The sequence below is a fragment of the Adiantum capillus-veneris genome, chromosome 5 (genome assembly GCF_014529385.1).
Source record: "Adiantum capillus-veneris isolate H3 chromosome 5, ASM1452938v2, whole genome shotgun sequence".
Classification (NCBI taxonomy): domain Eukaryota; kingdom Viridiplantae; phylum Streptophyta; class Polypodiopsida; order Polypodiales; family Pteridaceae; genus Adiantum; species Adiantum capillus-veneris.
The window spans coordinates 151,480,056-151,495,945 of record NC_140935.1 but is presented as its reverse complement, the minus strand read 5'-3'; the positions used below and the strand labels follow the sequence as shown (position 1 = coordinate 151,495,945).

At 44.8% G+C, this 15,890-nt stretch overlaps 1 protein-coding gene across 8 annotated transcripts in view; it reads right to left on the bottom strand.

Moving 5' to 3' along the window:
• APC11 (anaphase-promoting complex/cyclosome 11) overlaps positions 1 to 15,890 on the bottom strand; it is a 53,218-nt gene that overhangs the window by 14,339 nt on the left and 22,989 nt on the right. For 7 of the 8 annotated variants that reach the window (XR_015188214.1, XR_015188213.1, XM_086512967.1 and 4 more), the window contains exon 2: positions 13,660 to 13,778. Coding sequence is in view for 6 of the 8 variants with exons in the window: in XM_086512967.1 (XP_086369093.1) it covers positions 13,660 to 13,778 (119 nt within the window). In the remaining 2 variants the exon portion in view is untranslated. Of the gene's footprint in view, positions 1 to 12,605; positions 12,991 to 13,659; positions 13,779 to 15,890 lie in introns of those variants that run through there. The other variant, XM_086512966.1, reaches the window with a different exon arrangement.

Here is a 15,890-nt window from a genome sequence, read left to right as displayed (position 1 = left end):
CAATTGTGATGAGGATTCATCCTCTTCTGAGAATTCAGACTCCAATGACCATACGTTTTACTCAAAAAGGAAGCACATTTACAGAGCCAACCAATATGATTTTGTTGAAGACAAGGGCAAAAAAAATTGTCATTTAGGAGAAAATTGATTTTTTATATTGGGGAAACGAGCTTAAAGAGTAACAGTGTCACAAAGTGTTTGAATAAAGAAACATGCTTCCCATGTAGCTTGTGCACATGTTTGGTCACTTGCTTGATCCGATAGATCCATAGAGAGCATAAAGATCATCCCAAAGTTGATGAGCCGTATAGTAACAGACGGAAACTAAGAAGCAACATGTGGAGACTTACCATCAACCATAAGAGAAATGGTTGAAGACTTCATAAAGCTCATTTACTACATGAGTACATGTTGAGGCCTCTCAATGATAGGCCACACATGCACTACTCAATAAAAATTGCATAAAGATAGACCAATTCAGTCAGTTGTTAGGTGTCAATTTTTGAGCTTCAGCGAGAGAGTGAGAAATTGAAAGAAAGGAAGTTTGAGATGTGAGAGTGGGCAGCGGAGAGGGTGTGAGCCACGAAGCAACATGTGGAGACTTACCATCAACCATAAGAGAAATGGTTGAAGACTTCATAAAGCTCATTTACTACATGAGTACATGTTGACGCCTCTCAATGATAGGCCACACACATGCACTACTCAATAAAAATTGCATAAAGATAGACCAATTCAGTCCGTTGTTAGGTGTCAATTTTTGAGCTTCAGCGAGAGAGTGAGAAATTGAAAGAAAGGAAGTTTGAGATGTGAGAGTGGGCAGCGGAGAGGGTGTGAGCCACGCGCGCCGAAAATGCTGGAGAGAGAGAGAGAGAGACACAGAGAGAGAGAGAGAGAGAGAGAGAGAGAGAGAGAGAGAGAGAGAGAGAGAGAGCTCTGCAAATGATGCTCTCAATACACAATGTATGACTACAAGACCCTAACCATTCTATTAATAAAATGTTTAGGTTGAGGTAGGGCAAAATGTGTAACTGGTGCAAAAAACATAAAAGCCCAAAAATGGCTAAAAATGTGTGCACCCAGCCAAGCTCAGAAAATGACCAGCCGAACACGTGCTTAAAGTGTCGCCCATGCAATCTACATAATGTGCGATGGGTGTCCAACCTGGGACAATCACTAGCCGTACAAAATGGCGAAGCAACGGTGGTGTAACTCTAACACCTCTATCAGCACCGGATGCTGAGACAACACAGATGAGCCGAAAGTGAGCCAGAGTCCGCTGAGGTACAGCCTTCGTGAAGATGTCTGCTGCATTGTCTGTTGTGGGGACATACTCCAAATGAAGATCTCCAGCCAAAACCCGCTCCCGAACATAGTGGTACTGCACCTCACTGTGCTTTGTCCGAGCGTGAAAACACAACTCTCCCAATAATCTCCGTAGCCATATGGCCTCACAAGCAGCACTCAGTACTCCGCCTCTATAGAAGATAGCGCAACGGTGGGTTGCCGCTTACGGCTCCATGAAATGGGTCCCGAACCGAGAGTGAAAACTACTCCTGTAGTAGAGCGTCGAGTATCTGGATTTCCTGACCAATCTGAATCGCACCAACCAAGTAAGGTGCAACCCTTGGAGCAACCATAGAACACACCATGGTCCAAGGTGTCGCTGATGTACTGCAAAGTACGTTGGACACACAGCCAATGTTGCTAACGAGATTGGGTGTTCAAGGAAGTGAGGACAGAAACTGTGTAACAGATGTCTAGTCGGGAATAAGTCAGCCATACGAGGCAACCAACAACATTCTTGTATTGCTCCAAGTCAATCCGTGGGGCAGGATCGTGAAGCGATATGTTCTCTCCGAGCTCAAGAGGAGTGTCAATCGATCTGCAGACTATCATCTGGAATCTCTCCAAGATAGCCTTTCGCATACTTCCGCTGAGAAAAGAAGATGTCGTCTGGTGTCTGAAAGATCTCGAATCCAAGAAAATAGTGAAGAAGCCCAAGATCAGTCACCTCGAAACGTGTCTCGATAGCTTTCATGATCGACTTGACCTTGCTGGTCCATGAGCCTGTGAAAATGAGATCGTCCACATAGACAATTACTATTGCAACCAAGGGGCCATCAAAGACAACATAACAGTTGGAATCTGATGAGGTACGCCGTAACCCCAGCTTCATGAGAAACTGGTCAAGTGTGAGGTACCACTGTCGCCTAGTCTGCTTCAGTGCATACAATGCTTTCCACAACTGATAGACCCAATCCTCCATGTGTCACAAACTGATGACGTGGCAAGCTGCCCTGAAATGCGCCAACAAGCTGACGTGGCAGCCAACGAAAAATCCGTCGCAAAACGCACTGACATGCTGACGTGGCAGGCCGTACGGACAAGTTGTACGAACATTCCACTTTTCACATTGACAACCGTACAATTTTCGGAAATTGCGCTGAGATGCTTTTGGGCCCTCTGCTTTTGAGTGAGAAGCTTTTAAGTTTGAGATTTTTGGGGCTCTACTTTTGGGCATCCCTTGTACCAATAAATAAGTTGGTTGGGCCTCATTACTCACAGCATCTGGACGCAGAGTCTGAGTGTGAGTCCCCGTCGACTCCCTTGTACTTTTGCACTAAGATTAATATAAAAAAGAAATATCGAAAGGAGCGCCAATCTTTGGAGCCAATACCTCTGGGCACGGAATTACGCCGGGCCGTGTCGTCTTTGTGAACTGTTTTGAAGTTAATCTCTGAGGTGTCGCGGTAGAATCTTGACTTGGGGTGTCCAAGTTTGTTACAGTGGTATCAGAGTGCGGCCGATTTCTCTTCTATCGAGAAATCTGATCCTTTTCTCATGACACTTATGGATTCCAACAAGAATCACCCGACTTCTTCTGCATCTGCTAATGCGGGAGGAGATCACGAAGAAGATTTTCATGATCAAACAGAGGAAGAGTACGGGCCACCTCGGCCTACTCAATACGAACTTGAAGAGATGAAACGTCGACGGCAAGTTGACGAGTGCACAAAGCAGATGATTTAAATTGCGAAGGATCCGAAATTTGCAAAATTTTTGTCTCAGCAATCCATTGCAGAAGTGCACACCCAGTGGCAGAAAGCCACAAAACCAACCATCAAGCCGGCAATGAAGAAACCTCTTTCTCCGAGGATGTTTACAGAGCAAGAATTACAAGAGGTGGTTCAGACACAGATCAATTGGCATTTGGACGCAATCAACAAGTCCAAAAAGCAAGAGAAAAAGCACAAGAAAGGGATAAAAATCCCGGGTTATTTGGATCGTCAATCTTCTTTTGCATCGGCAAGAAAGCAGAAGAAGCGTGTACGATTTGAAGGACTACCCAATTCTTCTTCTTCTTCTTACAGTTCTTCTAGCTCTTTTGACTCAAGCGAGGAAGACAAAAGGTAAAAGCGAAGCAAAAAGCAAAGCTTCAGAAGGGCAAGAAAAAGGCAAAGAAGCCCAAATTTTGCCCAGTTTCTAACAGTTCCACAACGGAGTCGTCCTTTGAGAGTTCGGACTCCGACGACCACATGTTTTATGCAAAAAAGAAGCATTTTTAAAGAGCCAAGCTGTATGACTTTCTTGAAGACAAAAGCAAGAAAGTAAAAGAATTCAAATAAGGTGGACAGTCGATTAAATTTGAATCCTTTTCTTGGTTTCGAGATGCTCCGAGGGCTATGGCCTTCATTCAGCAGTTTGACATAGCTTTCTCTGGAGGGCATTACTTAGAGAACTCCAAGATTAGGAGGGCTACATCTTTCTTTAAAGGAAATGCTAGAACATGGTGGTCCACTCTTCTTCTGAGGAAGGAAGCTCTCATTAAATGGTTGAAATTTAAAAGGCTCTCTTTATTTCTTCTTGGCTGACTCGGGAATACAAACGAGATATACGAACCGCTTGGAATCATCTTCAGATGACCAAGGGAGATTCTTTGGACCCTTACTGCGAGAGATTTTGGACCTCTTTTCTACCAACCTCTTCATTTAAGGTCGTCTCATTTAAGGCATAGATTGAGCGGTTTTGCTACGGACTCCCTATAGAGATCCGAGACTACTGGTAACTGCCTAGATCAAAAGTCGAACTCTATTCAAGAATTGGTGGGTCATGCAAAACAGGGTTTTGCGATACATTCGAGAAATCTGACTTACCCCACTGATGAGATCTTGACTCAGAGAACCCAACAGACCTCTCACAATGAAAGTAGAAAGATAAAGAGTTCCCAAGAAAGGAAAGACAAGGATACACAACCTCGGCTCACTCTTCGAGAGAGGGCCAATTACATCAAAGAAGGGAAGTGTTTTGGATGCGGGGGAACATGGGCACGTCTCCGCAAAGTACCCCAAAAGGCACAGCAAGAACAACATGAAGACATGCCAGAGAGTTCGAGAGCAGCAAAGAAACGTGGCAGAAAAGGCAAGATGAAAGCAAGACTGGTTCCAGATTGCATGGGTACTGACCCAAGCATGATTGATGAAAGTACAGAACTTTGCCAAGCTTGGGGCAAAGTGAAAGATCAAGAAGCCCTGATCTTCTTCAATGGAGGAGCCAAGGCCAACTTTATTTCACCTAATTGGCGGCACGGCTCGAGATTACACACAATAGGATGGGACCACCAGCAGAGGCAGTTCTAGTGGCACCCGGACGGGACATAGTCATTACACCTATCATTGGCAAGCTTCGGTTGCATTGTCATGGGTATTTGGGGCACGAGGACTTTTACATAATGCCCTTGGAAGGTTGTGACGTCCTCCTTAGAGTCCCTTGGTACCATAAGAACAACGCCGTGGTCGATTATCGGGCAAAGAAAGCGACTTTGACAAATGAAAAGGGCCGAAAAATTGTACTTGATGTAAAACTGAAGGGCGAGTTTGTCCCTATTGTATCGGCTTCGGCCATTTCCAAATTAATGAAATCTAGTCTCTTTGTTTACTCCATCTACTTGAAAGAGAAATTGACTAGTGGACCAGTATTGACTTTGCTGGATTTGCAAAAAATCATTCGAAGTGTATTGTGATGCTTGTGGTCGTAGTCTGGGTGCGGTCTCAATGCAAGAAGGCCATGTCATGCCTATGAGAACCGATTGTTTTCAAGGCCAAAATTGACAACAAAGATTTATGAGAAAGAGATTTTGGCAGTTATCCATACTCTTACTCAGTGGCGACATTACCTACTCGGAGCCGATTTTACGGTCTTCATTGATCATCAGAGTTTACGCTACTTCTTGTCACACAAGCAGCTTTCGAAAAAGCAAATACACTGGGCTAACATCTTGTCATAGTTTCACTTCCAGATTCTCCATGTTCAGGGACAGAAAGACTTGGTGGCAAATGCTTTGTCCCGAAAGCCGTTAGTCTTGGCTATTTCCGCGATTCATCGTAGAAGCTTAGAGGACATGGTCGATCAGTACGCCACAGATCCAGATTATTCGGATGTATTCACTCGAATACAGAACGGGGAGGTAGTAGCAGGATATTGCATACGGGATGGCTACTTGATGAAGAATACGATGTTGTGCGTTACACAACCGTTGAGGGAAAAGGTTCTAACTGAATGCGATTGTCCACCTTTTACGGGTCACCGCGGCATTGACACCACCTTGAAAAGTGTGAAGCGTTACTTCTTTTGGCCGAGACTCAAGAAGGATGTGAACGACTTTGTACGCAGTTGCTTGGTATGCCAAAAGGTCAAGTTTGACAGGCATAAAGCATAGGGATTGTTACAACATTTACCCATTCCCACACGCCCCTGGGAAAGTATTGCTATGGATTTCATTTTTTATCTCCCGAAGACATAGAGTGGGCATGATGGCATTTGGACTATCATCGACAGATTTAACAAGCAAGCTCACTTCATTCCAATAAAGATAACCGTCAAGCCGGATCATTTAGCGAGTGTAAGGTGCAGCAGAATGAATGTTTGCGCTTTGCTCAAGATGAGTGCTCCGAACTGTGCTCAAGGTTCCTTTTGTTCTTAGGGAAGGAAGAGCCTTCCGTTCTTAATGAGAGAATGCTATGATCACAAACAAAGTGAATGGACACTGTGCGTGCAAGTGTATGAGACTTAGAGATAGAGAGAGAAGAGAGATACGACACCAGAGACGTAAAACCCTCCTCCGAAGGCCCCACTCTCGTCGGCGAGAGTGGTCTACTATTGATTGCACAAAGTGGTACAATGATGATGCATGGAAACTGATGCAACTTGGGACTATGACGGTGACGACGACGGGGACGTCGATGATGACCTAAGGGCTGAAATCCGCGGTCTTCTATCTGCTGTCCATAAAAACACTATGGCTGAAAATCTGGGACTGTTTCGGGCTGCTGAAAACGCTGGTTTTGGCTGCGTTTTGAGAGGCTGAAAATGACAATCTTCTGCAATGTCTAGGGCTGAATCTGCTGTTGTTCATGAATGCTGAAAACGCTGGTACAATGCTTCACCGAAGGCTGAAAATGAAAACGCTGGCAGCTCTTGGTAGCGTTAGTAAAAACGCTGGGGATTTGGGGAGGTTGGCGATGAAGACAAGCTGAAAAACGCCAGCTTGGGGGAGGTGATGGTGATGACCAAAAACGCTGGGCTCTGATGGGAGAGGGGCTCGCCAAGGGAAGCTTGGAGAGGTCTTGCTGAGAGAGGGGAGTACCTGCTGCCTGGGGCCTGTTGTGCTCCTTGCTCATCTACCCAAGAGTGCTAGCTTTGGTTTGCTTATATACAAACTTAGCAAAATTGCCCTACCTACTTTTGTTGGAAAGTCACTTAAATTAATAAGTGAAAAATGTCAAAATAGGAAAAATAGGCTAAATGCAGTGGAAAAATCCCCTAACTGATTCTAATGGATTCTGATGGGAATGCTTATGATCATGCGGTGTGCAACGAGAGGATATGCATCTATACCAAGTGATTGGGCATGCACGGTCTACAAATAGACTCACAAAAGTGCCAGATCACTTCTAATCTAGACTAACTGGATTGACTGAACCCTGATCATGCTGTAGCTTGTCCACGGACACATAGGGTTGGATGTGTCACGTGACAACGAGACTCATCATTTCACATATTTTCAGTTTACATGGTATGCTTGAGACAATAGTCTCTGACAAAGCTCCCCGATTCATGAGTTTGTTTTGGAAGGCTGTTTGGGAGAACATTGGCACACGGTTGCAGTTCTCGTCATCTTTCCACCCGCAAACAGATGGGCAATCTGAGATTGCAAATACAATCGTACTGGATTCATTAAAGTCTTACATTTCTGGTCAGAAGACTCAATGGGAAAAAAATTTGCCCTTGGTGGAATTTGCCGACAACACGATCCACTCTTCGACAGGGAAGGCACCATTTGAGATCATTGAAGGTGCTCCGAAGGTTCCACCCTTCCTTAGCACGAAAGATAAGATTTTTGAAGCCGACTAGTACACGAGGGACTTGGACACTGCTTTTGCCAAGGTCCGGGAGGCTTTAGCGAAATCTCAGGAAAGACACAAGAAGGCAGCAAATCGAAACCGTCGCGATTTGAAATTAAAGGAAGACGATTGGGTGCTCTTACGTTTTGAGAAGGCACGCCTAAGAAAGAAAAAGGGAAAGGAGCGGCTTTTTCCAAAGCTTAGCATGAGATACTATGAACCTTTCTAGATCAAAGAAAAGATAAATGATGTCTCCTTTAGACTAAAGTTGCCCGATGCTTGGAAGATTCACAATGCATTTCATGTGGGTCTATTGAAGCCTTTTAAAGGCGATGTGCCCGATGATGGGGAGCCAAATGAGCAACCCGAAGTGGAAGAAAGCGAGGAGATACTCGTTCCAGAACAGATATTGGCACACAAGGATAAAAAGATTAAAGGTAAAGTGATTAGGCGGTTCTTAGTTAAATTCAAGAACCATCCTGCATTGGATGGAGGAGGAGGACCTAGCAAATAGTCCTCAGATTTTGGAACTTTACCTTGAAGCATTCTGTTTAGCATAATCTACTTCGATAGAACCCCGATTTCAGCATGGGTGAATCTCGTGCAATGGGTTTGCACAAGAAGGGAGTCACTCCGCTCCTTTGTCAACGGATTACCTCGATTTTGAATAAGAGTCACTAATGTCCCTTTGGGTTTCAGGGGTACGACTTTATGAACTAGAATTCCCGAAAATGAAAATGAAACTTATTGATTTGTACTTGACTTGTTTGAATGCAGGAACTGAAAGAAGAAATGACTATAGCATTTCGATCTCATAACTCTCTATAGACATGATTGCAATAAGGATTAGTTAATCGGGCATCTGTGAGGTCCCGACTAGATCTAGATGCAATTACTAAATACGTTGCCAATTAATCATGGTATGAGATTTGGAATGAATTTGAGTGTGATTTGTCATGTGATGTCCTGTGATATCAAGTGATGTCTTGTGATGTCCAATGATGTGACTCGATTTGTACAAGTGCTAGATGTGGTGTCTAGTACGTCGGTACTAACAGTCAGTGTCTACTAAGACAGTTTATGGCCTTTGTCTGTTTTGCAAGCGTAATCGAGGGGGATTAGAATTCTTTCAAGAGGGGGGTACGTCACAAACAGATGACGTGGCAGGCTCCCCTGAAGTGCGTAGACAGGCTGACATGGCAACCAACGGAAAATCCGCCGCAAAACGCGCTAACATGTTGACGTGGCAAGCCATACGGACATTCCGCTTTTCACGCTTACAGGCGTAAGGATTTTCAGAAATTGCGCTGAGATGCTTTTGGGCCCTCTGCTTTTGAGTGAGAAGCTTTTAAGTTTGAGATTTTTGGGGCTCTGCTTTTGGGCATCCCTTGTACCAATAAATAAGTTGGTTTGGCCTCATTACTCAGAGCATCTGGACGCAGAGTCTGAGTGTGAGTCCCCGCCGACTCCCTTGTACTTTTGCACCAAGATTAATATAGAAAAGAAATGCCGAAAGGGGCGCCAGTCTATGGAGCAATACCTCTGGGCACGGAACTACGTCGGGCCGTGTCGTCTTTGTGAACTGTTTTGAAGTGAATCTCTATTGTGTTGCGGTAGAATCTTGACTTGGGGTGTCCAAGTTTGTTACAGTGTGAAACCCCGAGCAACAAGTCTCGCCTTGTGTTTGTCGAGGGAGCCATTGGCCTTGTAATTTGTCTTGAAAATCCATTTCGTAGAAACCACCTTCCGCTTGTTGGGCCTGGTAACCAAAGTCTAGGTTTTATTCCATTCGATAGCGTTAGGCTCTGTCTGCATGGCACGCTTCCACCAATCATGTTGGAGTGCTTCCTCCACCAAGGAAGGTTCAACTGGTGAAGCCTGAATCTGGGACATGAGTGCAAAGTTCCCAAAATCTGCACCGTCATAAACTTGCCTCTCCTTGAGGCGTGCAAAACGTCGAGGCTGTCCAGGGTTTGTTGGCGAGTCTAGTAGCTTCGTGACTCCAAAGGAAGAAACCGTAGAGTAGAGCCAACCAGGTACTAACTTCTTCTTGCGAGGTGGAACCACTTCCACCGGAGGAGAACCATCATCCACATCAAAATCGGAATCTGACCGTAGGATAAGGTGTAGGAGGTGGATGAGGAGGAGGTAAGAAAGGTATAGGCTTGGATGCTGTCGCCTCTGCAGGTGTGTTGAAAAGCTCCATGAAAGTCACATCACGGCTAATTGTGGTGGTCTTGGCGTCAAGATCTTAAAGCCGGTATTCATCAGACTCTCGTGAATAGCCCACAGAGATGAGCTTTTTCGCCTTGAAGTCTAACTTCTATCGCTTCTCCTTTGGTACATGGACAAAGCCCGAACACCCAAAAACTCGAAAGTGTGAGACCGAGGGCTTGCACCCGTAGTAGGCCTGATAAGGAGTCATGTCCTGCAAAGCATGGGTAAGAGAACGGTTCTGCATGTAAAGCGTCGCGTTGCACGACTCTGCCCAGTAAACCCGGGGCAAACAAGCATGCGCAAGCATCGCACGAGCCATCTCCATGATAGTACAGCAAAAGCAAAAACTGTGAGCCAGAAAATGAAAGAGTGCTCATCGGGCTACATAGGTCAATGTGAACTAGTGCAAGTGGTGCCTAAGCTCTGTTGGATGCCTGCTTCGGAAAGGCAACCCTGTGTTGCTTGCCCATCAGGCAAGCCTTGCATGTGCCTGAAGCGACTTGATGAGGAGCATCTCGCTGGTAAACCCTCCACCATAGAGGTCCTAGCAACCTACTGAAGCTGCTAATAGCATAGATGTCCAAATCGTGCATGCCATAGAGAAGAAGCCTCCATGGTCCTAGACAAAAGAGTAGCGAGACGGTGTAGGGAACCATCGCCCTCACCGCATGCAAGGATAGTACCTGTTGTAGAATCAGAAATGGTCACTGTGGCACTCCCAAAGTGTATGTCAATTCCCTGAGAGTCCAAACTCGACACACAGAGGAGGTTGAAGGCCATGTCCGGCACGTAAAGCGCCTGGACTGAATTGAACTTCGGGTCTGAGGTAGAACGAAAGAGGGTAATCTGGCATGTGCCAGACACTGGAATCTCGTGGTTGTCACCCATAGTGACGGTCTGCCCGTGAGTCTCCGTGAGAGAGCTAAACCAAGATTGTTGGAGCGTCGTGTGATCAGATGATCTTTGTGTCATGAGATGTGGAAGTAAGTACCCCCTGGCCCCATATATAGGTGCCCAAGGGGAGGTAAGACAAGGCCTGATAAAAATCCCCACAACCCAACAGAAAAATGAAATATATGAGGACCCCTGGACAAAGTGGACGGCCGGCCCAGAAACGGACGGCCGGACAATGATGCAGCCTAACTGCATATGCAAAGGGTGGCCAGCCCGAAGACATGCTAGCCGTACATGTATGCCCTAGACCTGTGAAGCAGCATAGTGGTGTAAATCTAACACCCCCGCTCAGCGCTGAACAAACAGCGTGAAGCCGAAGATGTGAGGCAAATGATGAAGATGTCTGCTGCGATGTCCACTAAAGGACAATACTCCGGCGAACTCCGCGGTGTAGCAGCAGTCTGGGGTGTCCCAACCGCCAAGAAATCTCCATGGAAAGATGTCATCACGAGAAGCGTAGCAAACTGTTGTACTTCGTCAATACAACCACTCTAACAAACTTGGACACCCCAAGTCAAGATTCTACCGCGACACAGCAGAGATTCACTTCAAAACAGTTCACAAGAGACGACACGGCCTGGCGTAGTTCTGTGCCAAGAGATATTGGCCCCAAAGACTGGCGCCCCTTTCGGTATTTATTTTTATATTAATCTGTGAGCAAAGTACAATGAGCCCACGAGTGCGTCCAAATGCTCTGAGAAGTGAGCCCCCTTGGGTCACTTATAAAGGATTTACAAAGGTTGCTAAAATCAGAGCCCCAAAAGCATTAAACTTCAAAAGCAATGTCTCCCAAAAGCTAGCGCTGCCAAAAGCAATTAGCGGAAATCGCGGAATTCCGTACAGTTTTGCCACGTCAGCATGCTCTTCGCTTCTTATTAATGGCACTTAGGCCCCTCGGCAAAGGTCCATAAGTTGGACATGCCACGTCATCAGTTTGTGACAAACCCTACCGGGAGCGTACGAGCACGCTGAAAATAGCTAGATAGCAACGTTTTCATCACCTCCCAGTTGTGTTTTTGGCTGGACAGCAGCCTCTTGGCTTGTGTTTTTCACAGAGGATGAAGTTACCTCTTGCCAGGACACCATCCGGTGGTGATCCGTGCGGTCTCTCAATGACTGCTGCAATACACGGTATCTTCGACATCGGCTTGATCATCTACGAGCATACAAATGGAGAAAGTAGGCAGTCTGAGATGCATGTACTATGAGAGTAGGCAGCATAGTTGCAAGAGCCATATAGGCACCATTGTAGTGCCATGGTAGATGGGTCAGGATTGTGTCTAATAAGCATAGTTGGAAGCATCAAAATATGGATTGTCTCTAATGTGGAGAAGCCTCGTGTATGAAAATCCATGGTAGGACTAGAGCCAAACATACAGAGTGACATAGAATCCTTTGGAAGAAGAGGAACCATGTCGGCACAATGTAGTCTTTCTTGAAAAGAGAGACGACCAGATTGGCTTTTCCTTCGTCTTTCTGATGTTTCCTAGACATATTGAACCAAGGAAGAGTCAGAGAAGAAGAAAAGTGACACTCCTACAATAGATCCAGACAACCGAGGAGGTTACTGATAAGAGCGTAGAGTACATATGGGCTGAAATCCAAGTAGATCCCAAAGAGAGAGCCGCCAATGGCTAGATTGGATGAGATCCAATAATCCCACCGACCTCTATTTAATAGAGAGGTTGCTTTTAAAGGAGAGGTTGAAAATGTAGATCTATACCCAATAACTCAAGCACAAGATAGATCTGCAATAGAACTCAGCAAAACCGCAACAAGCTCGACATGTAGGGTCCTTTTTGGATGAGGAGAGAACATATCTAGGGCTGGTTTGCTTGAATTGTCACAAGGTGATGACATGGATGCAACCTACCGGACCGGTAGAGAAGAGCCACACAGACAAGCTGTAAGATACAGCATGAAGAAAACGTGGCATGATACAAGTTCTTCGTATGCATACAAAAAAATGGTTAAACTTCTATACAATTATATCAATGTAAACTATCATGGATGAGAAATCTTGCATACTTAAGTAAATTTGTGCACATTATGGCCATTTTAAAGACACTTGAAAGGCCAAATTGGGACAAGGAAATGCTACTAGAGGTTTTTTCTGGAAATGGACTGCCATAAGCTACCAGTTTGATACAGATAGCAATGGTATTGATTAACCAATATAAGTATGGAATGCCCTTAGACAGTACATTACCCAACTATACCAATACCAAAAGAATCAGAAAGAGGAAGATGAAACCCAAACACTTGGATTCTTTCAAGGGTACCACCGAATCCGCATCCATCCTTATGCCTTTACTTAACTGGGTTCTGTATGCGATCTGGTCACACAAGTTTAGTTCTTAGGTCAGACCTCCGTGACAACTGAACACCTTCAAGTGCAACGGACATGTTTGAGAACCTAGGACAACCACAGTAAGGCCCAAGGGCATTAATTCAGGCACCTACAGCTTTTAAAGATGTAAGATCTGGTTGCCCTTGCAAAACTTTCATGTTAAAGAAAGTACTCCCTTTTGACTGTCATTGTAACCATATTAGTGGTCATATGAATGGTCAAATTACTTATGATTAGGGTACATATGCGAGCATCTGAATGTGAAAACTTCATGTTTGTGAACAGATTGAAGAAGTGAAATAGCATAAAAAGAGTGTTCACAATCACAAAGAAATGGGAAGAGAGTTGGCAACCCCGGAATTAATGAAGGTCTAATTATATATAGGCTAGGAGGTCTTAAAGGGAATAAGCAGACCAAATTGAGACAGAAAACTAGGCACTTTTTGCATAGGTGGGGTGAGACAAGCTAGGCAAGAGCAGTACCAAAGACAGCCATGGTACGTCCTCCCGTAGATTTTCAGCATCTTTCTTTTTGTATGTAACATATGTCTAAAGCAAGTATTATATTTTTCCAGCCCATTAATTACAAGCATGTTGTCTTGCGAAATGCTTTCTGGTCTCTTTTTTCTGTGCAGTTCTTGAAGTGTCAAGTTCTAAAGATAACAAAATACCTTCTTGGACATTACAAGTTACAAAAACAACTGAATGTATAATAGTCTGAAAAAAAAGGCTTACTTAAGGGGCAATCATCCCCAGGAACTTTGCAGTCTGGACAGCAACCATCAAAAGCCATTCTGCAGATTCCGCAAGCATCATCATGTGCATCCCACGTCCATGCAGCAACTGCATGCCAGCTACAAAATAAACATAGATGAGAAATCTTGCAAAATTACTATGCCACATTAAAGGAAAATGCATAAATTCACTGGCCATTGAATGCTTCACATGCACATAAACCACCAGTTCCTAATTTTATCCAGCCTCATACATGCTTTCTGAAAAAAAAAGTGCATAAAAAGACCTTTTCACAAAGTTGAACTGCTATCTTTCTTTTGTTGAGGAAGCAAGGGCTACAAGCATGCCCTATACAAGTTCAAAGGGCACCAAGAGATACTCCCGTGCTATAATAATGAGCTCAGATGCAATGGGGGGTGGGAAAAGCTCAAAGGGCTATTTCATATGATGCGAGACAGTAAACAACACATCAGTGGCCGACACTTCCGGGAAGTAAGCTACCTTCTGTCGAGAAGAAGGACCAACCTGTCAAGTATTAATAAATGCCTGCCCAAACCGATCGCTACGTATTGTCTGAACTACCTAGTACCACTGGCCTTCTAGCATGCAGACCAGCTGAAACCACACGTCTCAGATTGTCTCAAAGGTGGACAGTGACAGCCCCTGCTAAATGTGCTTAAGGTAGAATTAGAACTACGTACAGATCCTATCCTTAATATTATACATGGATCTGTATGTACTGAAATTAGATAGACATTGAGCTGCAAGCATTAAAGAAGCAAATGAATTTTCAGCCGTAAGGCTCAAAAAACCAAGCCGAGTGGGGGTGAAAACTTTGTGTGCAATTTAATGATACAGAGAGCATACAAAGAGTAGATGGAGAGCACTATGTGTGCGAGGCTTGAGCTCTTGCATACAAACACAATAAGTTTTAACAGTCTCTCACATACATACAAGGTTTGTGGGAGCTTCCAAGTCATTAATATGTCAAAGGTGCAGCGGAAAAGGTGACTCAGATGATGACCAGTCTGCAACCGGCAAGAAAACCCTCGTGATCAAGGGCAGCCAATGAACCTCTAATCTAACGCGAGGGAAAAACTCATCCGAATCAGCATCAAACTGTGGGGAGCCCTCCATAATAGCAGAGATATGAGGTCTAGGACAGCCCGTCCCAATGGATCTGCAAGAGCAACACGCAAACGAGAGAGAGAGAGAGAGAGAGAGAGAGAGAGAGAGAGAGAGAGAGATGAAATGATATATTAACCTCTTCAAAAGGCCAAAATGAACCATGAGACCAATTCGTTACAAACTAGTGAAAAGGGGGGGGGGGGGGGGGGGGGGGGGGGGGGGGGGAACAATCCCAAAAGACCTTAAAGATCTATCCCACGAGTCTTGAATTCAAGACCTGTTACTCAAGAGGGAACGAAGATAACCAATCTACCACACTTGGGTGATAGAAAGGTTATTCCAATTTCCTCTTCTTCTTCACACACACACACACCCATGAGAAGAGAAGCTTTTAACATCAAAGACTTCAAAGATCTATCCGCCAAGTCTTGAACTCAAGCCCTGTTGCTTAAGAGGGAACTTAGATAACCAATCTACCACACTTGGGTGATAAAAAGGTTTAAAAATGCCCCAGCGGTCCTAGTGTGATCACACACATCCCTACCACATATATATGGTAATAACAAATCTCCCCTAGAGTGATGCGGTGAACGAGAGCTGGCACATGAGTAAAGGGAAGTGTCATGCCCTAAGGACATGATCAGTCCACAAAGGGGAGTAAGCCCAAAGCTTTGCGGAAAGCTTCAAGCTTCTCACAAGACAATGCCTTTGTGAAAAGATCTGCAAGGTTGTCCTGTGTTGGCACATAAGCCAAGCTGATCTCTCCTGTTGAGAGCCTCTCCCTGACATAGTGGTAATGCACCTCAATGTGCTTTGCGCGAGCATGAAAAAATGGGTTCCTCACAACTGCCAATGTGCTCTGACTGTCATTGTAGATAGTGTTGGCAATGTCCTATCCAACACCCAAAATCAGCCATAAGGCATCTGAGCCATACACACTTAACCGTAGCTGTGAAGACTGTCCTGTACTCAGCCTCACAACTCGAAGTGGCCACAGTAGGTTGCTTCTTGCTCAACCATGATATACATGAACTGCCAAGCATGAAACAAAAACTTGTGTACACTCGCGTGTCAAAACAAACAGCCCAATCTGAGACCAAAAA